Source organism: Branchiostoma floridae, chromosome 6 (assembly GCF_000003815.2).
Source record: "Branchiostoma floridae strain S238N-H82 chromosome 6, Bfl_VNyyK, whole genome shotgun sequence".
Lineage (NCBI taxonomy): Eukaryota > Metazoa > Chordata > Leptocardii > Amphioxiformes > Branchiostomatidae > Branchiostoma > Branchiostoma floridae.
In genome coordinates this window covers 18,825,008-18,851,555 of record NC_049984.1, presented here as the reverse complement: position 1 = coordinate 18,851,555, position 26,548 = coordinate 18,825,008, and the positions used below count along the sequence as shown (strand labels likewise).

Here is a 26,548-nt window from a genome sequence, read left to right as displayed (position 1 = left end):
TATAAAACATTGGCGAGATACATTCAGTAATGTTTTTTCTTATAACTGACAGCTTTAATTACAAATTACATTACAGGTGTAAAGGCATGGTAACAAATGCTTTTGAAAACAGAGTTATCTTTTTCAATAAGACAACATCTATCTCATTGCATAGTTTCCTTGGACCGTGGTCGTCAGACATTTGAGAGAAGGGAGCAGGAACTGATGAAGGAGGTGAGGGACATGAGGAAGAAGCTGGCTGAGAAGACACGACAGACACAGCCTCCTCCAAGCTTTAACGTGGATGATAATGATGATGATGACCTCAGTGGGGGAAGCCTCTAGACCAGGCACATTGACAGGATTTTTCTTCAGAATAAACCTTTGGGATTATACATAGCCTCAGAAAAATTAAGATGAGTCAGGAGTTGGATGGTTTGCAAACAAAATGTTGTTTTTTTATCACACCATGTTCATGAGATGGAAAAACAGTTTTCCAATGTACATCGATGAAGGTTAGACATCCAGGTACTAATGAGATATGCCATAAAGCAGTTACTCAAGCAACTGGATATGATTTTGGAAACGGTCACAGACAGTTCAGTTCAGTCATCCGTTCGGTGACACTATAAAGTTCCTCCAGGCGGCTCTGTCACGCATGAGACAGGAGGTCTTCGTCAGACAGACATTTCAGATACCATCCACTATCTTTCGTTAGTGACACTGAAGAGATCTGGGAGAAACTGGTCTTTTATACCCTAACTCGTCTTCTGGACTGGACTCTTTTGCATTCATATTTAGGGTATAAAAGACAAGTTTCTCCCAGATCTCTTCAGTGTCACTGACGAAAGATAGTGGATGCTATCTGAATTGTCTGACCGATTCCAAAATCATATCCAGTTGCTTGAGTAACTGCTTTTTAGAGTTTTCCAATGTTTTGTTTGATCTGACCATGTACGTGAGATGGAAGGAGACCATTTTTCAAAACAATCTGACTGCTTGCAACTGCCATTTATTATAGATTTGAATGTTTGCAACTGTGCTCACTCGGTAAACTTAATGTAAGAAACATTGTTCAGTTGTTACAAGCATATCTCATTTAGATTTTCTGCATTTTGGATCTTTTGCAATGAGCCTTGTTCAGCTCCCTAAGTTCAAATTGTAAATATAGTTTATTTTCCTACAAGATACAAAATGTAGGTAAAAAAAATTTATTCGCTGTTAGTGAAACAAGTAAAAATTTATTTGTAAGAACTGGACTTGAGATTGTTTTGCTTTTGCTGTGTTTAGGAAGTTGAAGTGTGCAGATAAAAAAAGCTAGAACAGAGAACCAAGTAACATTGCATATTAAGGACATTAGTATCAGTATGGTTTGATCTTTTACACTAATTTGTAATGTTATGTACAAACACTTGAAGTACAATTTGACAGAGAGAATGTCTCTTACCAGTATCTATCTCTATGTATATTGCAAAATGAAACTGATTTTTAATGAATATTCTGTAGATACACAGTCTATTGTAACAATATGAACCATATTGGTGTAATTGTTACTTTTGTTAACTTTTTTTGAGTGAAATAAATTTTACACAGTTTTCATTACTTGCTGTGTTATGAAATGGTTACAACGAATGCAACCTGCCCCTTCCTTAGTTTTTTTTTCAAGTCCAAGTCTTTAGTACTGAAATTGGTTCATACAAAAATTGCTTTGTTTATATGTCTCAGCAATGAAATGTTCTGCTTGAATTTTCCAATATTTGCCAGGAACCAACAAGTCACACATCCTATTTTAAGGTAATTAATTCTCCATGTTGTCCTGAAGTTACTCCACACTGTCATGATCACTGTGGCTGGCTCAGAGCAGGAGTTCCCTGTTTGGATCCAGTGCTGTAGGGACAATAAAGTTGGTGTTTAAAATGATACAGAGGTATAAACTACCAATAAACCTTTTGCATGCCATGCTATGCTTGTCAAACACATAACATGCATTGGCATAATACCGGTCATAAGCCTTATACCGGTCGATTAAAAATAGTGGAACTTGAAGAGATCTACACATGCAACAATAGTTATTTCTGAGGTATGCACACTTCAGACATCTAACGTTAGGTGTCCAATACATAATTTACAAAGCATCGATAACAATGCATTCGAAGACAACAAGGCCAAAAGTTTTCAGGTCATTTTCGGGGCAGGCGAGCTCGTCGTGGGACAAACACACTGTCACGTTCATCGCCGGATTTGTAGATAATAATCACATGTGCTCACGGCACAAGACGAGCATGATTCAACAGCAATCTTGAATTTCTTTTGGTGACCTACAACTCGTGTAAAAGTGTGAGGAACCGTTGCATTATCGCCCGGATCTACGGCTGAATGGGTCAAATTGAACGTACGCCGCCATTTTCCCGCCATTTTTAATGCTACGGCCAGCAGTAAAGTTTTGCGTCATAGCGGTTGTGACGGACCAAAATTAAATGAAAATTCTTGTCAGTATACGCCCATTTTCTCATGACTTTTTGTATTCTCATGCAGATTTTTGTTTTGTGCAACTACTAACAGGAAAGAAAGGAACAACAGAGGATGAATAAAGGTACATAGCGGCAGTTAATTGTGCCGTGTTTTGTTCGACCGGTATAGTGCACCCCCTTCCAACCACGCGCCCGTTCTCCGTGCAATTCCGCGGTGTGTTCCAATTACGATATTATGTTTTTAGCAGGACCAGAGAGACAAAATAATTTACACAGAAGAAGTGTCAAAGGTAAGCTGTAACAGCAACATGTAACTGGAGAAAATGATGCATTGATCATTTGCCAAATTAGCATTGCTTGAGAAATTGCAGTAAACCGACCGGTATTATGCCAATGGATGTTACATCCTCAACACAAATTTGGTTGCTGGTGAGTTGTAGGGTACAAATGCATGATTTCTCAATCAGAGTGTATTGAATACTTTACTGTTTAGTACTGCCCTCTACTGATAGACACAAGAAGTGCATGTAAGACCATATAAATGTGGTTCCTAATGGTAGTTAAAATGCACCGCCTTAGACAATGGGTTCTTTACAAGTCCATACTTTGATCACTTACGGATAACTGTTTGGTGTAAGATGTGAAGACCTCGGCTGGTAGCTCAGCTGGAAGAACAGGAAAAAACGGTCAGTTGTCAGCTTTTGACTTCCACAAAGAGCTTAAAGATTAAATGCTCATCTACTGCACCCTATGTACTCTTTCTCGTCACAATATGGTGTGATTTGTGGCAGTAACATGTAAACGTCTGATGAAACCTACATGGATCTTTCTTTTGCTTGGGTCCCACTGACTGCTCTGGGGCTGACTTGATGTGTATGTGGTAGGCTGACCTGGAAATGTTAAACATTACTTTGTCATTAGCTGGAGCTAACACATAAATTTCTTGAGTTTGTCAAATCTCCTGTCGGAATTATAGATGACTTTGTGATGTCAACCCAAATGAAAACAACAGCCATACCTTTCACTGTTAACATGTTGTAATGATACTGATTTAGCACGGTTGTGACATTAGAAAAATCTGCTTAGTCAAGAGAAGAAGAATTCATCTATACATGTGTGTACACACCCAGCCCCTATAGAGGAGATTTTAACACAAAACTATTTTAGCATTTAGAGAAGTTCTGGATAAGGTGTTACTAGTGAGACTGCCCTTACCCTGATGAGCAGAGTTTGGCTGGGAGCTGGGACTGTTGTATGGTAGCTGCCGCTTGGGAGTTGCAAACATGCTCAGGGTACTGGCAATTCTGCTGTCGGCACTTCTGTTGACAAGAAATGCTATGTTGACAAACAGGTTCCCAAATGACTAGACAACAAATATTGGAATGAACATCTACTCTAAAAAAGTGTCTGAGAGACAACGAAACGTAAGTTCCTGTTGGTTCTATAAAAAGAATTCTCTTATATTCTAACAACCGGATGAAACTATTTTCAAAAGTTGACACAGTTATACAGGTAGCTGCTGCCCACTCAAACCCTGTGGATGCCCCTACTTATGACTCAACAGCCCTCTATATTCTACAGAGAAGTTGTACTTACCTGGGGGATGAGCCAGTGGACATAGGAGACCCTGCACACTGCTGAGAGCCACCAGACGAACCTGAGTCACCATGAGAACCTGGGTTGGAGATGGCCCTGCAACATCCACAATGTCAGAAATGAAAACCTCAGAGAACCTAGATGTGGCAATCCACGCCCATGTCTCAGAATACTTTCAAATGCCATTAAGGCATTAGAACAGGTCATTCTGAATTTGTGACCTGAAATCATTCTTCAAAGGGACAAAAGATGAAAGAATAATCTCTCAAACTATAGCTTTATATAATTTATTTGTTGCTCAAGTATGTAAAGTTGAACATAATTTAAATCCTCCAAAAATAAGATAAAAGAATGTCATGGGAAACCTTATCTGATATCTACCAAAACTCAAGAATGTACCTTATTATCTGTCCTGTAGGAGTTCTGGTTAAACCAGGGACCACAGGAGGGGTTCCTGTAGAATATAGGAAGCCAGGAGGCTTGTGTTTAACATGATAACATTTGTCTCTGGCTTTCAGCTACCCAAATCTTATAGATTCAAACCTTGTAGTTTGCATGCTTCTTACTTTACCTCACCTCTTTAGAAGACGTAAAGTGAGCTTCAAAAGATGCAAAGGAATGAACAGCATTTCAATAATGCTATCATTCTCTCGGTGACTCTAAATCCCTGGACAGTTGTTAAGCTACTTCTATCGATGCATGTATTGATGTGCCTTTTTATTTTATTGAGTACAGCTTTCAACATAGGTACTGCATGTTGCCATGGGTACATGTGTTCTATATGCATGTAACAGCCTTGGTGCTGAAAATCCTGCTGCTGTTACTTGTACTACGTACTTGATTGATGACTTCCAGCCTGACAATGGTAGTAAAGGACTATCCTTTTTATGATTATTTGTCGGAGGGTTTGACTTGCAGATTGTCATGTTTCTTGCATATTTTTAAAGCCAGATCTTACCCATCTTGCCATCAATAGGGGGTGTCCTCATGGTGATCCTGGCAGGGCCTGTCGGTGTGCGGTTTCCCTGTAGGGGACACAAATGTATGAAGGTACACAAGCTTTCTTGTAACTGCACAGGTTATAAATTGTATATATGTATCAACATATGCTTTGAACTCCTAATACTAGTATACAATCTCAACTGTTGTTATCAGAGATGAAACATGAAAAAAGAATGACAGTTTAACTTACTGAAAGAGGTGAATCACCCATATTTGGCCTGAAAGAAATGGTTAATGTCAGTTTTGCATAAGTCACACTTTACACACATTGCAATGTATTTCTGTCTAGGCCACAGCAAGTAAATTTTATGGATGACATCCGCGCGCTCATTAGTTCTTGCCTGATTTCAGAAAAAAAAAACAAGAATTTTTTTCTTCTCCGGAGATGGTCAACATGACAAGAAAGTACCAAAATGGGAAAGTATGTTGTGTTGTAGCCTAATGATTGTACTTGTAGAAGTGACATTAGCGAGGTAGCCATGACTGTAGTTATAGATGTGAAACCAGTTGGATAGTTGGAAAAGTGGCACCACTATGGAAGTCATAAGTGAAGTTGCCAACTTGGTAAGTGATACCAGTCTACCACACTAGTGTCACTTTTACTACACTAGTTCACTTCTTTAATACAGGAATGAATGATTTGTCGTCAGTACTACCATGTTTTGTCACTTTAATTCTTCTTACAACATTTATGGTGTCTATTTTGAAAATTTAGCCATCTTGTTTTTTTTTCGCCCTATCGCACTATTTTTGCAGTCTGCAGAGGATGTCATCCATAAAATTTACTTGCTGTGGCCCTATGTTGATTTGTTTATAAGACTAAGAGAGAAACTACCAGCATTTCAAAATGGCATTCTTATGGAAATGTCCCATTTTCAACACTTACTAGTATAATCACTGTGTGTTTTCAATAAGTTATTCAAAGTCTTCAATCTTTTGTAGCTATGTTTGGTCTTATTGCTTGATCACTACAAACGTTTTCAGACCTTTTGTGGTAACACAGCTGTGGCCTTGTGAACTAAATTAACTTACGTGCAGGGCAGACTTTTGTTGATTGCAGTGGTGTATGGAGACTTGTGTGGTCCATGGGAGGGAGAGGGGGTTCCTACATTGTGACAAGAATCTTTTGATATTTTACATTTGCAACACATTGCTGCATGCATATCAGTCAGTATGAATTGCCAGTCCTCATATCTAAATACAATATGTGTGGTACTTGTTAGCAATACCAAACGTTTAAGTCCAGGTACAGTCCAGGTCCAGAGGATCAGGTCCAGGTCCGGACCTCAACCTAATAGTTTGTGAATAGGAGATACTCAAAACAATGGCTCATTTCATTACAAAGCAATCTGTTTGGTGGAGTATCCTATCTTCACGTAAACAATGCTACGACAATAATAATGTTACCTGTAGTTCCAATGCTATAAATAGGAGTGGGAATTATACTCACGGTGGACTCTTGGCTGCATGTTTGGGTGCGGAGAGGTGGTCACAGGTCTAAGACATGACAATTGCAAAATGCTTGGCCTTGACAAATGACTTCAAAAATATGCATACATGTACAGTCAAGGCAAAGTTCAGCTATCCAGAACATGTCATACAACAAAACGTAAAACCAGTCTTCTCAGTTGAAACTAGAACATCCACTGACTTGTTTCATTCTTATATCATTATTTCGTGTCTTGTGTTTTTGCCAATGCCAAAACCGTATCCGGCACACATATACATGTCCTATACATGCCGCACCCGGATATATCCAGGATAGCGTATTCCCCCAAAGTAGCAGCTTTGCGCGCGTGTAGCGCACAAACCCCGTAAGTCAGGGACTTTGGGCTCGTTCTAGGGATTCTTTTTTTAGGTCAGCGGCCAACCCTGGCACTGATAGCATTTTATAGAGCTGAAACTCTGGCAGTTTAAGGGTTAAGAACAATGAACTAGTTTGACCTGATACAGTATGTTGGATTATTCGATTGTTAAGATATTGGTATGATAAATGATTGGGAGTACCTTTGTGAAAGCCTGCTTGCCGTAGAAGGCTGCAAAAAAGATTTGTACACATTTACATGTATTTTGAATCACAATAGATGTGTTCATGATATAATTATACAGATGTAGGGAATTGCAATTGAATTACATAATATGTCTTAAGAACATTTCCTAACACCTACCTTTCCACCTAGAAGGTGCCTCAGTTCAGCATTTTCATTTCTAAGCCTCAACATTTCACTGAAAAAATAACAAGCATTTTTTTTATCTTGAAGATGATATGCAAACAAAGAGTGTTAAAGCAGATGATCAATTAGAAAATGCTGGTTTTATTCAACTATTGAACAGACAGTCCCTGAAAGACCATACCTTTCCATTTCTTGCACATGGAGTGTCATCTGCTGTTTGACCTTCTTCATTTCAGTTGAGAATTTAGCATCCTAGGGAAAAACAGCCAGACACATCATAACATGACACACAATTCAAGATATGTACCTGTAAATGCTCAGTGTATGAAGACTTCCATACTTGTGTTCAATGTGGAATGATCCCTTCTAGTGGGGGTTAGATGCATTGTTTGTTACAATTGTTATATCACCACCATCATCGCTGGGAAGCTACTATGAAATATACTACATATTTCTGTTAATCAGCAGCCATGTCATAGAGATTAGCTATGAAATACATTTGTAGTTAGAAACTACCTTTTCTCTCATGTATGCCGTCAGCCTCTGACGGTGATTCTTTTGGAAATCAATGACCTGAAAGGGGATTGAACAAATACATGTAACAGATGAATAGACAAAATAAGCTTACCAGCCCATCAGAAAGCTAGTATAATTATTGAAGCTCAACTGTAGTTAAGTGGTGATAGCATAGTAATGATTGGCAAATTCAAACAAAGTCTTCAATAGGAGAACACAACCGTGTCCACACCTGGAGTAGCTGTTTGTGTTGCTTCTTTGCCAGTTCTGCTGGGTCTGTGAAGAAAATCTCAACATCCGGCTTCATCTGCAAAATGGAATGAAGACAAGACAGTACTGACAGCAGATGTGAATAGGAGATAACAGAATTTGAAAACATATTGTTACCTATGTGATTGGACATATAACGTTAACATTTGCTGAAAGCTAAAAGCCGAAATCTTAAAACTGAAGGAAGATTTCAAAACTCACATGGGCTGAAAGTATGATTGTTGTGCACTTTCCGCCACACATCTTACACCTGTCTTTGGCACCTGTGGAGTAATAGAAAAACAACTACAATAAAAGTTACTGGGAAGAAAAGCATCATCGAGTCACTTTTTCTAGACTGTCTTTAATTATAGGCAACTGACTTGGTAACGTTTACTGATTTTACATTTGCTGTGTTTGAGTAGTTGAAGTAAATTTGAGCCATCATAGAACAACGTGATTGTATTGAGTACCTGTCATCACACAGTCAGCACAGTAAATATGTCCACAGTTGGTCAGATGGAACTTTTTGCCATCTCCGGGTTGTCGAAAGCAAAGGTTGCAGTGGACCCAGTCAGCCATTCTGAAAATGTTGATCCCACGGACTGCTAGTTGTCCGACTCTCTCCCACTTTTTCTCACAATCGAACCAGTCACCTCATTTCAGCGATCACCATGGGCGTTGCTGTGATGTTTAAGAGTTCCTTGTGAGAAGTAATATCGCTTGAAACTATTCTAGGTCTTGTTGAAGTGTGTTGTGTGGGTTCAACCTTTCCAGAATTCATAAAATGGCGCCTCTGGAGTTGACGTCTCGTAAAATCTCGCAAATTCTCGCCAGCGGAACGTTCGAGATTTCAAATCAAAGGCGCAGGCAAACGCAAAAGCAAAGGAATTTAAAAGCAACAAAAACTACCGAAATGTTTATGTTGTACCCTAGAATATGATATTGTTTAAAGACATAAGTTAAATAGTATCAATTTCATTGAAGTTAGATACTAAATGTTTCTTCTAGAGGAAACTGATTATTGCAATTATGTTTATGTTTAGCTGCGGTGAGAAACCGGAAACTCGAAAATATTGGAAGTACAGCGTTTCGCCACGTCAGGTCTAAAATTTCGTGCCGTTTCCACCCCTGAATCCGATATTTCCCACCTGTTCTCCTCAGAACAGACACGTCAGACTTTCAAAGATGGCAGAAGGGAGTGATATCGGGGATTGGTTCCGTAGTATCCCGCTTATAACGCGGTACTGGTTCGCCTTGTCCGTCGCCCTCCCCCTCCTGGGTAGGATCGGGCTTGTTGATGCGATGTCCATGGTTCTACACTGGGACATGACGGTCTACCACTTCCAGGTGAGAAACAACTACAGATAGTGCTTGTGAAGTAGGAAATAGACTTACGTTATTCCAGTTGGTATGAATATTCCTCTTATTGGAAGTGCTGTTGCGTCACCACATGCACATCCGATTGTAGAAGCTACACTACAGAATAATTTGTACACGTGAGAATTGTTATGTAAAATCCTGGAACAGAATCCGGTTGGGTAAGAGGTACATGTATAAAACTAAAAGCTGCCAATAGTGACTTCAGGAGCATTCCCTAATAGTCATATTTGAGCTGTTATAGTACTAGTATTTGATTATGAAGGAGTATTGGATTGTTATTATGATCTATGGATTTAGAATCTAGAAGCACGGAAAAGAATATTAACCCTTAACTTAAGTAGTTACTTTTGTTCCTCTCCTACATATTGTATGGAAGCCTCCTACGTATTGTTTGGAAGCCCAACTTGTTTTTATTGTTAAATCTGTCATGCCACTCTTACAAAGTACGGATTTTCCTTACATTACGTATTAGAGACCATGTCGCATGTGTTCATTTCATGAAGTTCAGATTTTTTTTTATAGATGAGGTGAAATTTTTTCCCATCAACTTGAACAAGGGTCTGTTCAGGGGCGGAAAGACGGGTTGTGGAGACAACCCTAGTCCCAAAATACCACATTCAGACTTATTGTTTGTTGAATGTAGTGTTATTAGAGAACATATGGCATTTATTAAGGATGTTGGTAGCTGGTACTATATTCCTTTGTTGAGAAAACTATTCATCATCAAACGATTGTTTTGTCCACAGATCTGGAGACCGGTCACTGCCCTGTTCTTCTACCCCCTGATGCCACAGACTGGTTTCCACTACCTGATCAACCTCTACTTTCTCTACAACTACTCTACCAGGCTGGAGACAGGTCTGTATACACCTGCTTCATCATTATGGATGCCAAGCCACAGAAATCAATAATATGTATTATATAGACTATTGTTTTAACTTTATCAGGACCTAAATTGGGCTGGGGTGGGGTGGGGGTATATATAGTTTGACTTTCCTTGGAGGCATGTTGGTCTTACTCTTAGACTAGAGCCAGAGGAGTTGGCTTGTGAAGGCCCTGAAAACAGTCTGGCATCCAGGCTGACTTCATCACTGGACTGGTTATCTTCACATATTTGTCAGGACATTGTTCTAGATTTCCCTACATACGGTACATCAAATTTGTAATCTGTACTAGCACCAGGAAAAGTTAAATCAGGAGGAGTACAATTACATAATGTAGATCTTATAGTATACAGACAAGAAAATAAATTTTTATTTGAAATAAAGTGAAGGACATAAATCTTTAAAGGTACAGAGAAAGGTGACAATTTTTGTTATAACTAACAGATAATACTATAACATTGCATTTTGGTCACTAAATGTCTATAATGAGTTTTCACACATTCTTCCATCGATGTATTGCAGGTCTCTTTGATGGCAGACCAGCTGACTATCTCTTCATGCTGATATTCCAATGGCTGTGCCTTGTTGTATCCTTTTTGGGGACCATGAAGCACTATTTTCTGCATACATATGTAGTACTGATTACTAACAGAATATATCTATGAGTTCATAATTAACACTAACAGAATGTATGCAGAGCTACACCACATAATAGGTAATGATTTTGATAAGGTCCCCATATTAATGATGAAGCTTCATGCATCTTTGGCTCCTTAACTCTGCTCATCAGATCATTGGATTCATGGCAGAATTGTATGTAAGTATTAGCCACATTTACTATGTCTACTATCTTGTGAACTCATATTTTGAGTCATCTATTGAATATTGTTTGAAAATATTTCCTAAGAATATTCTTTGTTGTTGATAGCTGTAGTGGCTGTTTGTAACAGTAATAGAAAAGTCCTTTTGATGTGTCTTTGATGGATTATATATTTCAGCACCTGTACCATTGAAATGACATTGTCTGTTTTGTACTCTCAGCTGCTGATGGACCCCATGATCTTAGCTGTCCTGTACGTTTGGTGCCAGCTTAACAGGGACACAATTGTATCCTTCTGGTTTGGAACACAGTTCAAGGTATATCATGTCGCAATCATTTCTTTTGATCATTTCACATGAATTAGTTTTTTTATACACACTCACAGGAAGTACTTTAGTTCTCATAGCATTTTGTGCCCTGTATTGATGCACCAGTACTTTTTTTTTTCCTTTGAAATAATGTGTCAACTTTGTGCAATGTCTAAAAGATGTCTCATTGGCCTAATGCAATCATTGCAGACTGGTTAGATATTTCTGACAAAAATGACATTTTGCAACTTTTTTGTTTTGCAGGCCATGTACTTACCATGGGTGCTGGTAGGCTTCAATATGATTCTAAGGGGAGGGTAAGTACTCTTTGTACCACTTCAGAGAAATTTAGGCCTTTGTTGTGATATGAGCATGTGTACCTTGTTAGAAACAGCCAAATACTGAAAATGCATTTAAGTTTGCGGAGATTTAATTTCGTGGTGGCGGGAAAAAGGACTTTTCGCTGTGGTTTTATTTTCACAGTAACACCATAGACTGCAGTCTAATACCATAATAGAAAAATGTTCGCGGTGGTTTTAAGTTCGCGGTAAAGTGGTCACCGCAAAAACCGTGAACATTAATCCACCGCGAACATTTCTGCATTTACAGTAGCCTGGTATCCAGCCGTATTATAGCTCCCGAGTCTCTTCTTCTGTGAGGACAGAAGAGACTAGTACTCGCAAACAGCCAAATGCTACCATATATTGGATGCCATCTCAGCTCAAAATTATTGCTGAATGTGCTGGTGGTTGGTTAAAGTTATATGTTACCATAACAATTTGTTCCATGTTTTGTTTGTAAATCCACCCTGTTTCTCCCTACAGAGGATGGACTGACCTACTGGGAATCTTTGTCGGACATCTTTACTTCTTCCTGATGTTCAAGTACCCACAGGACTTTGGAGGGAGGTCCTTCCTCAGCACACCAGAGATCTTGTATGTTAGAGTTCTTACTGTTACCACACATATCAGAGTGATATTATTCCTTAGTATAGATGTATTCAGGATAGCATTGACTTGAAAATGAAGGAAATATGTAGAGATTTAGCCTGAATTTAGATGCCCTGAATTTTATGCACAAATCATCTTTTCCGTTTGACTGTTGTGTGGACTATGTTGAAAAGGACTATCAAAATGGTCTGCAAAACAAATATATTTCTGAATGTCCTTGTCCCTTCACCCCCAGGTACAGGTACCTGCCCAACCGCAGGGGCGGTGTGTCAGGGTTCGGAGTCCCCCCAGCCAGTCGCAGGCGACCTGACAACAACCAGCATCAAGGGTGGGGCCAGGGGAATGTCCTCGGTGGAAACTGATTGAAAAATGAAATGCTGACATAGAAATTGATCAATGGACAATTCCTACTATTGTTTTCTTTGAAAGATAATTACAAGGGATATGTACCAAGGTGCATTCTGAAGACAAGAAATATCTCTTAGTAACCTTTGTAACCTTATTAACCTTTGTCATGCCGCAAGCCACATGTTGGTTCTGGTGAGAAGTGTTACTAAGGGTTCTTGACTGTGTATATATCTGTAGACATTATGAGCTTTTGGTCAGTGATATTCTTATCTTATTCATATCTTTAGATGTAAAATACCTGAATTTGCGAACTCACTGGCTATAATGGGGCACAACAGTTGAATAATGTGGAGTAGTAAGGAAAGGCAAAAGTTCTGGTATTTATTGCATTATTGGAGCTATGACTCTTTGAGTGAATGTATCAGATCTTTCACCCTAGTGTTCATATGAACTTAGGTGCATGTACATGAAAAATAAAGCTACAATCTGCAACATATAGTGTCATGAACTATCTATGGCAGTCTAAAGACCAGTTAGGCCAGTTATGTCTTACTCTTACTGGGTCTTAGGAATTTAAACATGATTCCCGTAGTGTTCTTGTTTGGTCCAAGTAGTTTTTGTGTTATGGCTGTCACTGTTTTGTTTGATTCATAAATTGTATGTATTTGTTACAATGATTTGAGTAGATAGATATAAATCATTTTAGTTTAGTTGGTACATGGTTGGTGTGTCATATTTGTGCAAGTAGTATACATGTATCAGATTATAGCTTGAAAAGAATACTTGCACTATGTATAGTGGTCATTATGATTCTAACCTTAATTATGAAGTATTGCAACCTTGTAGATACTGATGTCCTACTTGTACTTATTGTATTTAGTTTTTCACTAGGTGGTTGACTACTGGTAGCTATAAAAACAAGAAGAAAGTGCAGAACTATAAAAACAAGAAGAAAATGCAGATTTTAGACGTTGGTTAAACATTGTTTCCAGCCAATGTGGATGTGAAGTGCAATTCTCACATATCGTTGAAGAGGTTCTCACATAATCTTGATGTCCTGACAAATATCAATGGGAAAATGTTGTACATCTGTAAATTGAATTTAGCTGGATGTATGGAATAAAGAACATGTATTGAATTTGAGTCTGAGTTTCCTCAGATTTTTCCTCAATTAGTTTCCTATCCACATTGCGCACTCATTGGATCATCCTTCATATGTGATTAAGTTATGGGGATAGTGCTGAAGTCGCGCGGCGAAGCCGGAACCCTTGCCAGCTGTTAACAAGTATAACGAAGGGTGGGTGGGTGTTTGGGTTTCATTTTTCTGATAAATCCCCCCCCCCCCTCGGGAAAACCCTGTTTCCCACCGAATCTCCCTCCAGCTGTTCACTTCCTGGGTCGACCTCACCACACTCAGCGTTGCGGATGGATACAACAAAGAGACAGAGTGGTGATCATCCATTGTACTTATATGGTAGTGAGAAGCATGTGATTCAGGATAAGCCGATGAGCACGCAGTGACGATAGTTCAGAACATTTTCAAACCATTCTTGTTGGTCAGGTAGGATGTGATTGGATTTATCTCAGATCAGCAAGGACATGTTAATGTGTTTTACCATTTATGATCATTTAACGTTATACCATTTGGGGTATGTCCATGAACAGCAGACATGGGTTAGAAACAAAGCCAGAAATTTAGTTCCCATACAAAGGGAAACACACGAAGAAACTTTTTTGTATCTTAAAAATTCTAGTACTCAAGGCATCAAATTTGATGATGAAAAGTTGGAGAGGAAGCACCCCTTCCAGTCTGTATGAAGTGGAACGGCCCAACCTGCCTCAAAATGCTGTCGTAAATCTGCAGTTATTACGACTACCAGAAACCGTTTGCACATGCGCACTTAAAACATTCCGTGCAAGATGGCGACCGCAGGTAAGATGATTTTCCGTTTGTTTACCTGTTGTTACCAAAGTATTGAACTTCCTACGTCTTTTACGATGCATTTAGACTAACATTAGCATCTCCAAACTGTACAAAACAAGCCAGAAAGTTCTAAGAAAGCTCAATTGTCTTCCTAAATTAGAGGAATTTTCACTCAGCAATCGATAAAAACTTGGCTGAGCTGTGCACACACAGTGCACGGGGAGGTCGGATTGTCAATGGGTTGGTAACGTAATTATGTAAGATTTGTGTCGGATTTTCTCATTCAGATTTTCCGATGTTGGATCCGACAGAAATCCAGAAACCAGGCCAAATCAATGGCGCCCGCCCATTGTTTTTCCGTCAGTCTTCCGATGCGTTCCCAATAGATGTTGGAAATGTGTCGGTTTTAACGCACCGACTGGAGGTCACTTGAGGTCATGACAGGCGTCAGGCCCCGATTAACAGGATAATGTAGGAATATCTCGATATGAATAAACGAGCTACAGAGTTGATACTGTTTTGTTGATTACATATTTCCTTTTATGTTACATTTTTTAACTAGGGTAATTTAACATTTTTTTTAGGATGCCCACTTTTTGAAACCACTGTCACTTTCGGTGGCTAGTTGACCAGTGCATTATGTTGATCATGACTAATGTCGTGTAGTCCCATTCTTCAGGTTTGTCAATACCGTCAAAGTTTGAGGATGGCGATGTGCTGTCACGGAAGATCCGATTTATCTTATGTTATCTATTGATTCATCCGTTTTGTTCCTGTTGAGTTTGATTTCCTGTTGATTTATTAATGTTTCACTGTTTTTCTCAAAAGTTTGTTTTGTCACTTTAACACTAACTCTCTAATACTAACACTAATCTAGGAACTAACACGTTTCGAAAGATAACATGAACTCAGCCAAAGACAGTCCACACAGACTATAGTTATTAACAAGATAATAGACTGGATATTATCACTTGATAAAAAAGACAAAGTCAAGCATTGGCCAGACCATACGAGTAGAAGACGGTTCAACCTGACATTGCTATGGAATAAGCTTCCTCGGACTTGCTTCCCCATGGGTACAATCTGAAACTGTTTAAGACGTTCGGACTACCGGTGGCTGACTTGGTAACGGTGTACTGTGGATTTATCAGGCCTATTCTGGAATATTGTGCACCAGTGTACCACAACAGTCTTACAAGCAAACAGACCGCAACCTTGGAACTTGTACAGAGACGCGCCTGCCGAACAATCCTCGGGCGTAACTACACTGACTACTCATCAGCCCTGCAACAGTGTGGACTTGAAACACTGGAGGAAAGAAGAACCAACCTCTGCCGTAGGTTTGCATCCAGTATGCAGAAGTCAGAAAGAACTGCACACCTGTTACCGCAAACCCGTGGTCAGACGCATGGCCGTAACCTGCGGAATTCACAAACACTGACCGTACCTACCTTCCGCACTACAAGATTCCGCAACAGTCCTGTACCATCAATACTAAGGCTTCTCAACGAGAAAAAATGACAATGTTTATGAACTGTAAACTATGTATGCTTTTATTCATGTTAAATGAACTATCCACTTAAACAGCAATTCTCCCCGAGATCATTTGTTTTAAAGTGCAATCACGTGCTAGAAATTGATTGTGTATGTTAATTATATTAAGTAAGCAGAGATTTTAATGTACAACAAGTCACAATTCAGCCCCTGGCTGCCAGTACTTTGTTTTACTAATAAACCATTTTTGATTGATTGATTGATTAAGTCAAGGGTTAACAGACATCTTTCACAATACAGTATTATAAACCAAAACGTTTGAGTGGCTCCATGAGCCTTTGCGGTGAATCCTATATATATATGGCCTCCTTCGGTCATATGGCCTCCTTCGCCTCCCCCCCCCCCTTCTACCCAGGTGAATCCTAAGTAAATAAAAAAAAAGATAACCACTGTCCGATAATTGGTAGTATTTTTTCGGAATCACCGTAGTTTAAAAATACTGTGCGTCGAAATGGGTCCATGAAAGCCATGAAGATATTTTCACGCAAGTGGATGACATAACGATTTTATAAAAGATGTGTCATCGGTAACGGCCATGAAATGCGCTTCAAGTTTCTGCCAACGTTTTGCATCTTCCGCAATACGTCCTGCAATCTTCCGCAGAATTAGAACACGTAACGTTAAAAAAAAAATTCTGGACGTCCCGCAATCATCTGCAAAAATTGTATGAAAGACGCCAGAAGGTTTCCGCATACGCAAGAGATATGTTGCACATGTACATAGTACAATAGTAGTTGAAGGTAGGAGGTCCATAACAGATCAGTCAGAAAACATTTTTATTTCCCAAACAAAGGTGCTTTAATCAAGAAAGTGTGGTATTCATTCTTTGGTCCATCTATCTATGATAAGCAACTGGGTTGACGGCTCAGCAATAGAAAATGCTCATTAACTGGACCTCATTAACATAATTTATCAAAAGGTTTGTATTCATTGAATTGCTCTGATAATAAACATGATTTGTGAACCGGTTTGGCGCACGATGAAATATACGCAATTGTTCTTGTCAAAATCACTTAAATCAGTTTCTTTTTGTACAGTTTTGTGAAAAGGTTATGATATGGCTATTTCAAGAACCACATTCAAAGTATGCAAGCGTAGACAACTTAGTACATGAGTGGTGTGTACATCCTTGAGTTTTCAGGACCTCATTAACATAATTTATTAAATGTTTTTATTTATTGAATTCCTCTAATAATAAACATGTTTTGTGAATGGGTTTGACGCACCATGAAATATACGCGATTGTTCTTGGCAAAATCACTTAAATCAGTTTCTTTATGAACAGTTTTGTGAAAAATACATAATGTGGCCATTTTATAAACCACATTCTAAAGTATGCGAGCATAGACAACTCTCTGCATGAATTATGTGTTCTACATCACCTGGAGTAGCGCACAGTGTTAGCAGTCATTCACGCTGATGAAGTTAATCTTAAGCTTGTCTTCAGACTGACTCTAGAATTTGTTTAGTTTGTCTACCCCAACAAAAAGGGAGTCAAAACAAACTCCTTGGTCAAACCAATGTGTTTTGCCCTTCGGGAAAACATTAAAAAATAATGTCGCATTTTCTGGGTTCAAAGTGATCGTCTGAAGTTACCTTTTTTTCTTTAATTATTCATATTCTTAACGCCACAGCTGAGAAAACAAAACAAATCGCGACGATCACGGATGTCAATCATTCAGTAGCCATGGTAACCAATGAAGAAGCTATTCGTCACTCAGTGGCGTTGCCATGGCCACATCCAAGCGGGGAAATCCCATCTGCCACGTTTGTTAACTTGTTGTCTAGGTGACCTGCATCGGAACTCTGTAGGAAAAAAAAACCGACATGAAACCATTAACTGTCGTCGGAAGGCCATCAGATTAATGTCGGAAGTTAAAAGTCCATCGGATAAGTGCTGTTATATCATTGGAAAATCGACATTGGAATACGGTTTTCCTACGAAAATCCAAAGGGCAAGACGGATCACCGTAAATTCCGACGAAAAACCATCATATTCCCACATGCACGCGCCGATGTTTTTCCGACATTTTTCTTGGGTAAACCCCACCTCCCTGTGCACTGTACAGGTGTGTGCCGTTCGAACAAACCACGTAACGATCGGGTGTAGAGTGTCATTTTTAAAACAATTAACCTGTCAACAGTGACAGCTACCGGCATTTAACTGTCCACTTGTCAACTTAAGGCTCAGCAGATTCATCCTTTGTTTGAAGAAGAGCCGCAGACAAGATTTTTTTCACGTCTCACGGTCTGTAAAGAATAACTGCCCCATAATTTTAGAAAATGGATACTTAATAAGAAAAATAATGTTGCCTTTTTTTCATCATCGACAGTCCCTAGTTAAATGTTCTTTCTGTTTCTGCAGCTGTACCAGAGTTTGACGACCTTGAGCCCATGGACTTCCAGGAGGAAATGTTGGGGTCGTCCAAGTAAGATATCTTCCAGATAAGATAAAAGATATCCGTATCTCCTTCTTCTGTATCTTTGTCGATATAACTGGTATAACAACTAACCAACCTTCGGAATAACACACCTGGTGAGCTTCACAGGCACGCTGCGTGAGGCAGCTGTTAAAATTTGACTGAACGATGTCTTGTCACAATTAACCATTGCACATCAGACTGCAAAAGACTTGTTTGAAGCTAGTGAGGATGCGCTTACTGTACGTGATGGCAACAAATTCCACACAGGTTTAGGATTAGTAGGAAAGAAAGAGTATTTGAACACATCAATCTGGGATTGAAGATTTGGTACTTGAAGGCATGACTATTTATTGTCCTTGTCTGATAGTAGTTGGTACATCTACCAGTTTTATAGTTAATTTGTACATCATGCATAGTCTGGATATTTTTATTCTGACTTCAAGTGACATCCACTGCAGGTCTGTGTTCACATAAGACTAAGAGATGAAATGATAACCTTTATTAAATTGATTCGTATTAACAAAAGATATGTGCCATTGCAGCTGTGTAAAATGCTGTGCTTTACAGACGGACACTGTAATCCAACATGGCGCAGATGACGTTGAATGGAAAGCCTGATATAATATGTGTGGCACTGGTAGTCTTTTTGTAGACGATTCTACTCCACTAGCAAATTACCCACTGTAAAGCTTTTCCTATTCATGTACATCTTTCACCTTGCTTGTTGAAATTTAGATATCACAATCCCAAATCCTTCCACTTGCAGCTCTAGTATAGCAGACACCAAGTTTGATGTGACAGTCGGCTATATCGAAGAGATCATCATGGGTAAGTGTCTGCCTTATTTAAACATGAATTATTCATAATATCATCATTTTATACTCCCATTTAATTTTAGGAGCAATTCAGTCTGGTTTTGGGGGGGTACAGATACTGATACGCAAGTTACTGGCCCTTAAGAAATCTAGAGCAGTGAGTGCAAGGAGCCCTGGTAGAAATCAGATGGTACTGAGGCTAACACACTACTAGCATGCGTAACATGGAAAGGAAACACAACAGTTACAAAGCAAAAATGATTAGTGAAAAGAGTAAAGATGAACTGGATGATAGAGGACAGATCATGCCAAGAGCCTGAGACACAATACAGATGTCCACAAAGAAAACTGAGCCTACAAGGCCACATATTGTTTGGGCAGCACAAAACCTTGAGTTGCATGCACATGATGTTCAGCTGTACAGTCTCTCATCTATGAATTGTTCTTTTATGGACAGAATATCAGGAAATCATATGTTGGCTGGATTGCTTATTGTTTATTAGCACATAAAAACAAGTTAGTAGCAGTTATCAGGGAAATAGAACATGCAGGGATACCAGAAATCTCAAAGGTTTTTTTGAGGGTCTTCCCCCAGCTGTGATTATTGGCATATTCATAGTTAATTATGATAATAGATACAAAGTAAGTAAGACCAAAAAATAAAAAGCACATCATTACAAATATACACGTACAACTTACTACAAGAAAATAAGGAAAACCAATGGGCTAGCTAACTAATGAAATGATATTATCTAATGTCATATCAATTTTAACAGAAGTTAATACATGTATAAACCAAATACAAATGTACAGAATTCAGAACCTAACTGTAGTGTCATTTAGATAGTTAGTTATGATGTTTATGTTGTTATTGTTTGGTTACTTTTAAATGTGACATTTCTACTAGAGTCTATCTAACATAGTTTTTATTTTTCACAGATGAGGAGTTTCAAGATCTGCAGAACAATTTTCTGGACAAGTACTATGTAGAGTTTGAGGACACAGAAGAGAACAAGTTTGTGTACACTGACATTCACAAGGAATGGGTAAGGATAAGGCCTAGGAAAAATGTTATGTATACACAGATTTGTAACCATTATGCACAGAACTAAAGTTTCACATTGAATATTTAAGTATCCTCATGCATTTCAGTTTTACTTTGTTCAACTGTATTGTATCACTGAGAGTTTTGGAAGAAGTAAAAAAAAGATTAAAATAAAAAGATAAGCCTTACCTACTGACCCTTTTTGCTAGCACTGAAATAGGAAACACAACTTTTTTTTGCCTAGGCCTCAGCTTCATGAAGATAGACCATGACATGGATGGTTATCATGTAGTCATGTACAATGTCCATTTCTCAGTTATAATGTACAGCCCTAAATGCGCATGATCTTGATTTAGAAGGTATTCAGCAGATATATCAGTAAGTGTTAAAAAAATGAGACGTCACACTCTGTCAATGTGCTGTCATTTGCTCTACGTTCCTTTCAGACATAAATTGAAGTCATGAATAAGTAATTAGGCTATCTCAGCTGATGTTAGGCATTTCATTGCTTTCTATTCATTATTTATTCAAGCTTAACCAAACTGCAATTCTATGGAGGATTAATAATTGTCATACCTACTCAAATGGCCTTAATTCTACAATAAGTCCTGTGTTTTTCTTGAAAAGCTTTTTTGCATGAAACATTATCATAAGATATGCTTGAATGTCAAGTGTGCAGCGAGTGTTTCCATAAAGCAAGTACTCATCTACATACTGCATATTCAGTTTAATCATTATTTTTATTCATCGTCTGTGTACAAAATCTAGTTAATTGTTTCTGACATTTTGATTTGACCTCTGATCTCCCATGTTCACTTTAAAGTATCTCAGTTGATTTTGTTACTTTTGTGTTTAAGTTTTGTTGCATATGTTTTGTTTTTATTGCATGTGTATATGAATTTGTTTCAGACTCCAATAAGAATAGTGGTACTATGTTGGTGTTATCACTGATGGAGATCCTAAAAAAAAAGTAAATGCTTACCTCTGCAGTGAAGAAAATAAGGTATTGCACCAACACACCTTTGCCAATGGCTTGTTTTTTCCACAGGTTGAGACAATAGAAAAGTACCTTGAAACAAACCTGGCCAGGAAGATGCCAGGGTTCCACATGCAGGAGTTTGCACAGGCTCTGGAGTGAGTTTTCTTCCTTCAGCTTCTTTTGTGTGTTCATGTTTGATAACAAAACATCTAAATATTGTGAGAATTAGACAAGGCTGGAAAGAAATAAGATTTTGCATGTGTCATATATTGTCTACAGATAGTACAGGATCACCATTGTGATAAGGGGAGCTCTATCAATTATCTGATTGACACATGACAGTGTAAAACATCAACATTACAACATCACATCATCTGTATTGTATCTCTTCAGTATGGACAACTGACTTGAGATGATGATGATATCATTTGCCCTTTCAGATGTCTTATATGCCATGTCCCTGATATGTGGATGTAAAGACTAAGTTGTATTTGTGACAGGACAACGTTACATTGAGGTTTTTTTTACACCTGGGTCATGTTTGTGTTTACCAGGTCCAGAAAAGACGAGGTTTGTGGTGAGATCTTCGACATGCTGGTATCCTTTACTGACTTCCTGGCCTTCAAGGAGCTCATGTTGGACTACAGGGCAGTAAGTGGTTCTTTTTGTTCTTGACCAGTGTTGTAGTTTGACTAGAAAACCTCAACTGTTCTATAGAGCTTATTATGATCAATGAACCCTGTGTTGATAGTGCTGTTATCCACAGTCCTCATTTCTTTACTTTGCAATCCTCTCAAAAATGCGGGAAAATGTATTTGAAGAGGGTTGAATTTTCAAAATTTTCAGTCAGGGAGTGTATGCCCCCGACTACCCTAGAAAGAGTTCGCCTGCAGCACTCTGTAGTTCGAAAAATCTACAAAATGCTGGCAATAGGCATTAGAATAGAAAGCAGCTGTAAAAGTCTGGACCTAGACCCGATCCTCTGGATTTGGACCGTACCTGTACCTGAATTTTCTGTACTGGTACCCACCCCTAGTTTGAATGACTTGTCTGAATAGTTGTTGTTCTGTACTCCACAGGAAAAGGAAGGCCGGTCCATAGACCTGCTGGAGGATCTGGTGATCACATCCATGTCCAAACCTGCCGGGGGAGCGGCACCAGCACCTGCTGTGGGGGGAGGCAGCAGGCAAGGCACCACACAACCTCAGCTAGCTGTACTACCTGCTGCAGGAGGATCCAAACACTCCAGTAAACACAGGGTCAAATAGAACACACAAACACCTGTATCATGTGTACATCTAACATGTGGAGACTTTATCTTACTCATGTCTGTCTGTATTAATCGTGAAGGGTCTGCGATCCTCAACTGTTCTATAGAAGGCTTGTATGTTAGCCTGAAAACAAGACAAGCGTTTAGGGAAAGACACAGCACAAATGTAAGGCTTGCAGTTACAGATTGAAACATTTCTGTAGCCATTGTTCAGGGTATATGTCTAGTTCTCATTATGTATCACTTGAACTTCTACCAATGTGTAACCGCACCTTAGGCCATGTTGATTTGATTATATGGATGACATCCGCACGCGCATAATTTTTCGGACGTTTCCAAAAATTAAAAAAGCTTTCAACCATGCTCTAAGTAGTACAAAGCTTGAAATTAAGCAAATATATGCTGCAGATTGCAAAAATAGACATCAGTAAATGTATACTAATGTCATAGAACATTACAAGGTCAAAGAAGATGTGAAAGAACAAAAACTATTGTTCAGTATACTATATTCTGTGTATTCAGTCATTTGTTCAACCTTCCTGGCCACTTAGATTTCATAATGAAGACATCTTTTTGTTGGACAACCTTTTTTTCATTTGCATGCTCGCATCAGTTTTTGGATTCCCAAAGATGTCATCCATATTATCAAATTAATGTGGCCTTACTACATACCAGTTGAATCTACAAACAGCAATAGACAACTCAATATTTGGTACAAACCTTCTCCACATTATTGTTGTCCCATAGGTTGCAAAAGGCTGTAGTTAGTTACTGATCATCATCATCATCATATCATAGCTATTGATGAGACTGTTGGATAAGTCAAGAACAAATGAAATACATTCTAGTTTTAAGTTACACTTTTTATGTTCTCACTTACAGTAGGTGACAAGGTTATTTGAAGAAATGCTGTACATTGTATATATAATGGTGATAGGGTAGTGATGTATAGCTTTTGTATTTACATAAATGTATTGTGCTGATAGTTACTGTCCCTTCTCTCAACTCAACATTTATTGCCTACGTATAATCTTTCCTTGCTTAAAGCATTCCAATAACAGACCTTTAAGAAAGGGGCTGTAGTAAATGTGTTAGATGTTGTATCCAAAGAAAAAGTAGCCTAGGTCCATTCCATGGTTCCTCCATGCAGTTCCAGTTTGTATATGACATCAAATAAGATTTTGAAAGTTCCAAACAGCATTCCATCTAGTAGCCTTAGTGTCTTTCTGTGTACAACCATTGATGTTATGTTTTGTTGTTCCTATGTATCTGTTGTAAGATTGTTGTGATTTGTGAAACTTGATTGATAGATGCTTGCAGGAAGTCAGTGTCACATGCTTTTCTGGTTAAAATATATCTGATCAAAGCTACAAAAAATATAAATATCCATGCATTGGCTTTAGTCCAATATTGTCAATGTGTTGGGTTACCAAACATTTTCACTACTCAGTGTAGAAAGCAAGGAAAACAATTTTGTCAGTTGTCCCCTTTCCCCTTCAGTTCACCTGATCTGACCAAAAATTTGACTGTGTACATGTACTTGATTTGGCCCACATAGTTACTCTCCGGCTGTTTTTTAACGTTTTTCTGGTCGTTTTTATCGGGCTTTCTATTTTGTCATTTTTTTGTGTGTGTCCGACACAGCAAGATATAAAAAAAATGAAAGCCTGATAAAAACGACTAAAAAAAACGTTAAAAAAACAGGCGGAGCCTAACCTCTGCTTGGAGAGTACCACATAGTACATTGTGACTAAAAATACCAGTAATTGGTTTTCTTATGAATAACTGCTTAAAGACTATTTTGAACATTCCATGACAGAGAGAGTTGTATTTCATCTTAAGTGGTCCATGACTGAGAGGAAAGAATGTGTATGATTTTGGCAACTCTTTAAGAATGGTTTTAGCTGTAATTATGTGAACTTCACCTATGTATTTGTGAGTTATCCAAGAAAGATTGACCACTTACTTACAACTTTTCGAAGACAGTGCATTTGAATGTTTGCTGGGCTTTCAAGTTAGGATAAGTTCTGCAAGGGCTTGTGACTTTCATTTGGAGGCCAGATACTTAGCAATCTTCTCAGCAAAATGTACCTTCATACCCTAGTATGAACTGCATTGACTTTCCTCAGCAAAAACAGAGAGGTTTTGTCCCTATCAACCTCTCACATGAAGAAACATTTATAGCCAGGTCATCTTAATACTTCTCTTGAAGACTATCATGTCTTAAGTTTTTGTTAGCAAAATAATTTGGCATTTGTCCAGTTTGATCATGTTGAATTTGTTGTGCACCCATTTCGCACTATTGTGATATGAAACTCTGTAAAATAAACTTATTGCTTCTACTAAGTTCTAAATTATGTACATTTGTATTACTTTCTGTGTTCTTCCGTTGTCACTGCCTCTACCTTATTTTTATATAGGACGATTGACCAGTTGGATAACCACAGCAGTGTGGGTAAGGGTAAAGAAGCATTGTATCATACGTTAGATTGGTAACTTTCACGACTCATGTTTAAGTAATATGTCTCATTACATGTCCTAATATCAAATTTTCTCAAGTGAAATAATATAAGAATACACAATTCCATTTAATAATATGTTCAATGCAAATGTCTGAACCCACTGGTACAAACAGACCCAATTTTTATTCTTTGGTCTCTATCTTCATCTTTACCCCTATCAAGATTGCTCAAGACGACTCGTTTATTTACACGCATTGGGCGTGTTCATAGTGAAGCTACAGGAAACCTCCCATATTGTTCATATCGCCGGGTCCCCAACCACTTCTGAAACATCTTGAATCACAATGTCAAGATTCACTTAGATATGTCATAGATAATAAGGCTGATTTTCATCATTGAGATCCATCCATTTTGAAGATTGTAAGGGGGGCTAGTTTTCACGGGCTCTATTGAAAATAGCCGTATCGTTTCGCAACTTTATTTGCATTTATTTGAAGCATTGTATTTATCTAAAGAGCTTTATTTGCATTTGGCAGACTTCACTGTCTGAATTATAGCTAGTTTACAATTCTTAAAAAACAACTTTCCTATAGTGTTATAAAGTCTAGCGGTATAACCAGAAAATTATTATACAACCACACTGAAATCTCAATGCTAAGACTCACGTAGAGATACCGGAGTAATAAGACTCATTATCATCTCATAAAGGTTTAGATCCCTTCATCTGGAAGAAGTTGTTGGGAGGAATAATTTTCAGAGGTAGAACAAATATCTTAGAAGAGCCATACATAAAAGTCTACCCGCCCTGCTAAGGGACCGTACGATATTTATCGGGGGGGGAGGGCTGGTGCGTTGGAAGTCCGATCAAAAAATTTTTTCATGGCCCTCCCCCCCATCTGAAAAAAATTTAACATGACCCTCCCCCTCCACCTCAAAAAAATCAACATGGCCCTCCCCCCGACAGGCATCATTAAAAGGGTAGAAAAACAACCGATAAAAACAGTCTTAAAGTAATATAGACGTCAGGGCACAACGGCGCCCGGCGTCCAACTGGTATAGCCAGTGTTCTTGCCAGGATTTTTTCACAGCGTCGGGGCAGGCTTGCTCCCCCGGGAAAATTTGGATTTTCAAACCTTCTAAAACAGAATTTCCTGCAATTTGAGAGGAAAATTATGCCCTTGAGATTGGATGCCGTTTGCCTTTTTCTACACTCGTTCCTTAGTAATCGACGTCCGCCCTCTCCCCAAAAATTAAAGCACGGGGAATCAGCCGTCCGTGATCTGGCCCGGGTATTATTTGTCCAGTCATGTCTATATGAAAATTTTGGGTTATTGATGCTTCGAAACAGGGCTCTAGCCAGTGAGTTTGTCAGCCCATGAAAAATTCCTGCCAATTT

At 38.6% G+C, this 26,548-nt stretch overlaps 4 protein-coding genes across 7 annotated transcripts in view; 3 read left to right on the top strand and 1 right to left on the bottom strand.

Moving 5' to 3' along the window:
• The window catches only part of LOC118417296 (TBC1 domain family member 31-like), a 30,075-nt gene extending 28,497 nt beyond the window's left edge, over positions 1–1,578 (top strand). The window contains exon 24 of the mRNA XM_035822798.1: positions 155–1,578. Within this exon, the coding sequence (XP_035678691.1) occupies positions 155–324 (170 nt within the window). The 3' untranslated portion in view covers positions 325–1,578. The remainder of the gene's footprint in view (positions 1–154) is intronic.
• LOC118417297 (probable E3 SUMO-protein ligase RNF212) lies at positions 445–10,040 on the bottom strand. 4 transcript variants are annotated; one of them, XM_035822799.1, is made up of 17 exons: positions 9,386–10,040; positions 8,461–8,671; positions 8,210–8,271; positions 7,971–8,045; positions 7,739–7,795; positions 7,404–7,474; positions 7,217–7,274; positions 7,056–7,084; positions 6,499–6,545; positions 6,081–6,153; positions 5,239–5,266; positions 5,005–5,071; positions 4,446–4,500; positions 4,047–4,142; positions 3,666–3,769; positions 3,069–3,115; positions 445–1,866 (listed from the first exon to the last, which is right to left on the bottom strand). In XM_035822799.1, exons 2-17 carry the CDS (start codon positions 8,567–8,569, stop codon positions 1,672–1,674), a joined length of 1,173 nt encoding a protein of 390 aa, XP_035678692.1. In that variant the 5' UTR covers positions 8,570–8,671; positions 9,386–10,040; the 3' UTR covers positions 445–1,671. The 4 variants fall into 4 exon arrangements, with proteins under 4 accessions (XP_035678692.1, XP_035678693.1, XP_035678695.1 ...); XM_035822802.1 differs by lacking the exon at positions 9,386–10,040 and adding an exon at positions 3,270–3,340 and having other exon boundaries at positions 1,652–1,866; positions 8,461–9,084; XM_035822803.1 differs by lacking the exon at positions 9,386–10,040 and adding an exon at positions 3,270–3,340 and having other exon boundaries at positions 1,652–1,866; positions 3,666–3,766; positions 8,461–9,084.
• LOC118417298 (derlin-1-like) lies at positions 9,074–13,821 on the top strand. The gene is made up of 8 exons (XM_035822804.1): positions 9,074–9,337; positions 10,117–10,228; positions 10,777–10,841; positions 11,045–11,071; positions 11,296–11,391; positions 11,647–11,699; positions 12,207–12,317; positions 12,568–13,821. The coding sequence occupies exons 1-8, from the start codon at positions 9,176–9,178 to the stop codon at positions 12,692–12,694; spliced, it is 753 nt and encodes a 250-aa protein (XP_035678697.1). The 5' UTR covers positions 9,074–9,175; the 3' UTR covers positions 12,695–13,821.
• A 703-nt stretch (positions 13,822–14,524) lies between these two features.
• On the top strand, positions 14,525–25,040 carry LOC118417466 (ADP-ribosylation factor-like protein 2-binding protein). Its single transcript, XM_035823032.1, has 7 exons — positions 14,525–14,613; positions 18,524–18,587; positions 19,348–19,409; positions 20,336–20,442; positions 21,490–21,575; positions 21,975–22,071; positions 22,500–25,040. The coding sequence occupies exons 1-7, from the start codon at positions 14,601–14,603 to the stop codon at positions 22,686–22,688; spliced, it is 618 nt and encodes a 205-aa protein (XP_035678925.1). The 5' UTR covers positions 14,525–14,600; the 3' UTR covers positions 22,689–25,040.
• Positions 25,041–26,548: the final 1,508 nt, after the last annotated feature.

Coding starts and splice junctions, on each gene's coding strand:
- LOC118417297 (XM_035822799.1), bottom strand. CDS start 8,569: ATGGCTGACTGGGTCCACTGCAACCTTTGCTTTCGACAACCCGGAGAT. Junction 8,272..8,460: donor TGCTGACTGTGTGATGACAG/GTACTCAATACA, acceptor ATTACTCCACAG/GTGCCAAAGACAGGTGTAAG. Junction 6,154..6,498: donor CATGCAGCCAAGAGTCCACC/GTGAGTATAATT, acceptor GTCACAATGTAG/GAACCCCCTCTCCCTCCCAT.
- LOC118417298 (XM_035822804.1), top strand. CDS start 9,176: ATGGCAGAAGGGAGTGATATCGGGGATTGGTTCCGTAGTATCCCGCTT. Junction 10,842..11,044: donor TCCAATGGCTGTGCCTTGTT/GTATCCTTTTTG, acceptor TCTGCTCATCAG/ATCATTGGATTCATGGCAGA. Junction 12,318..12,567: donor CTCAGCACACCAGAGATCTT/GTATGTTAGAGT, acceptor CTTCACCCCCAG/GTACAGGTACCTGCCCAACC.
- LOC118417466 (XM_035823032.1), top strand. Junction 18,588..19,347: donor GAAATGTTGGGGTCGTCCAA/GTAAGATATCTT, acceptor TTCCACTTGCAG/CTCTAGTATAGCAGACACCA. Junction 20,443..21,489: donor CTGACATTCACAAGGAATGG/GTAAGGATAAGG, acceptor TTTTTTCCACAG/GTTGAGACAATAGAAAAGTA.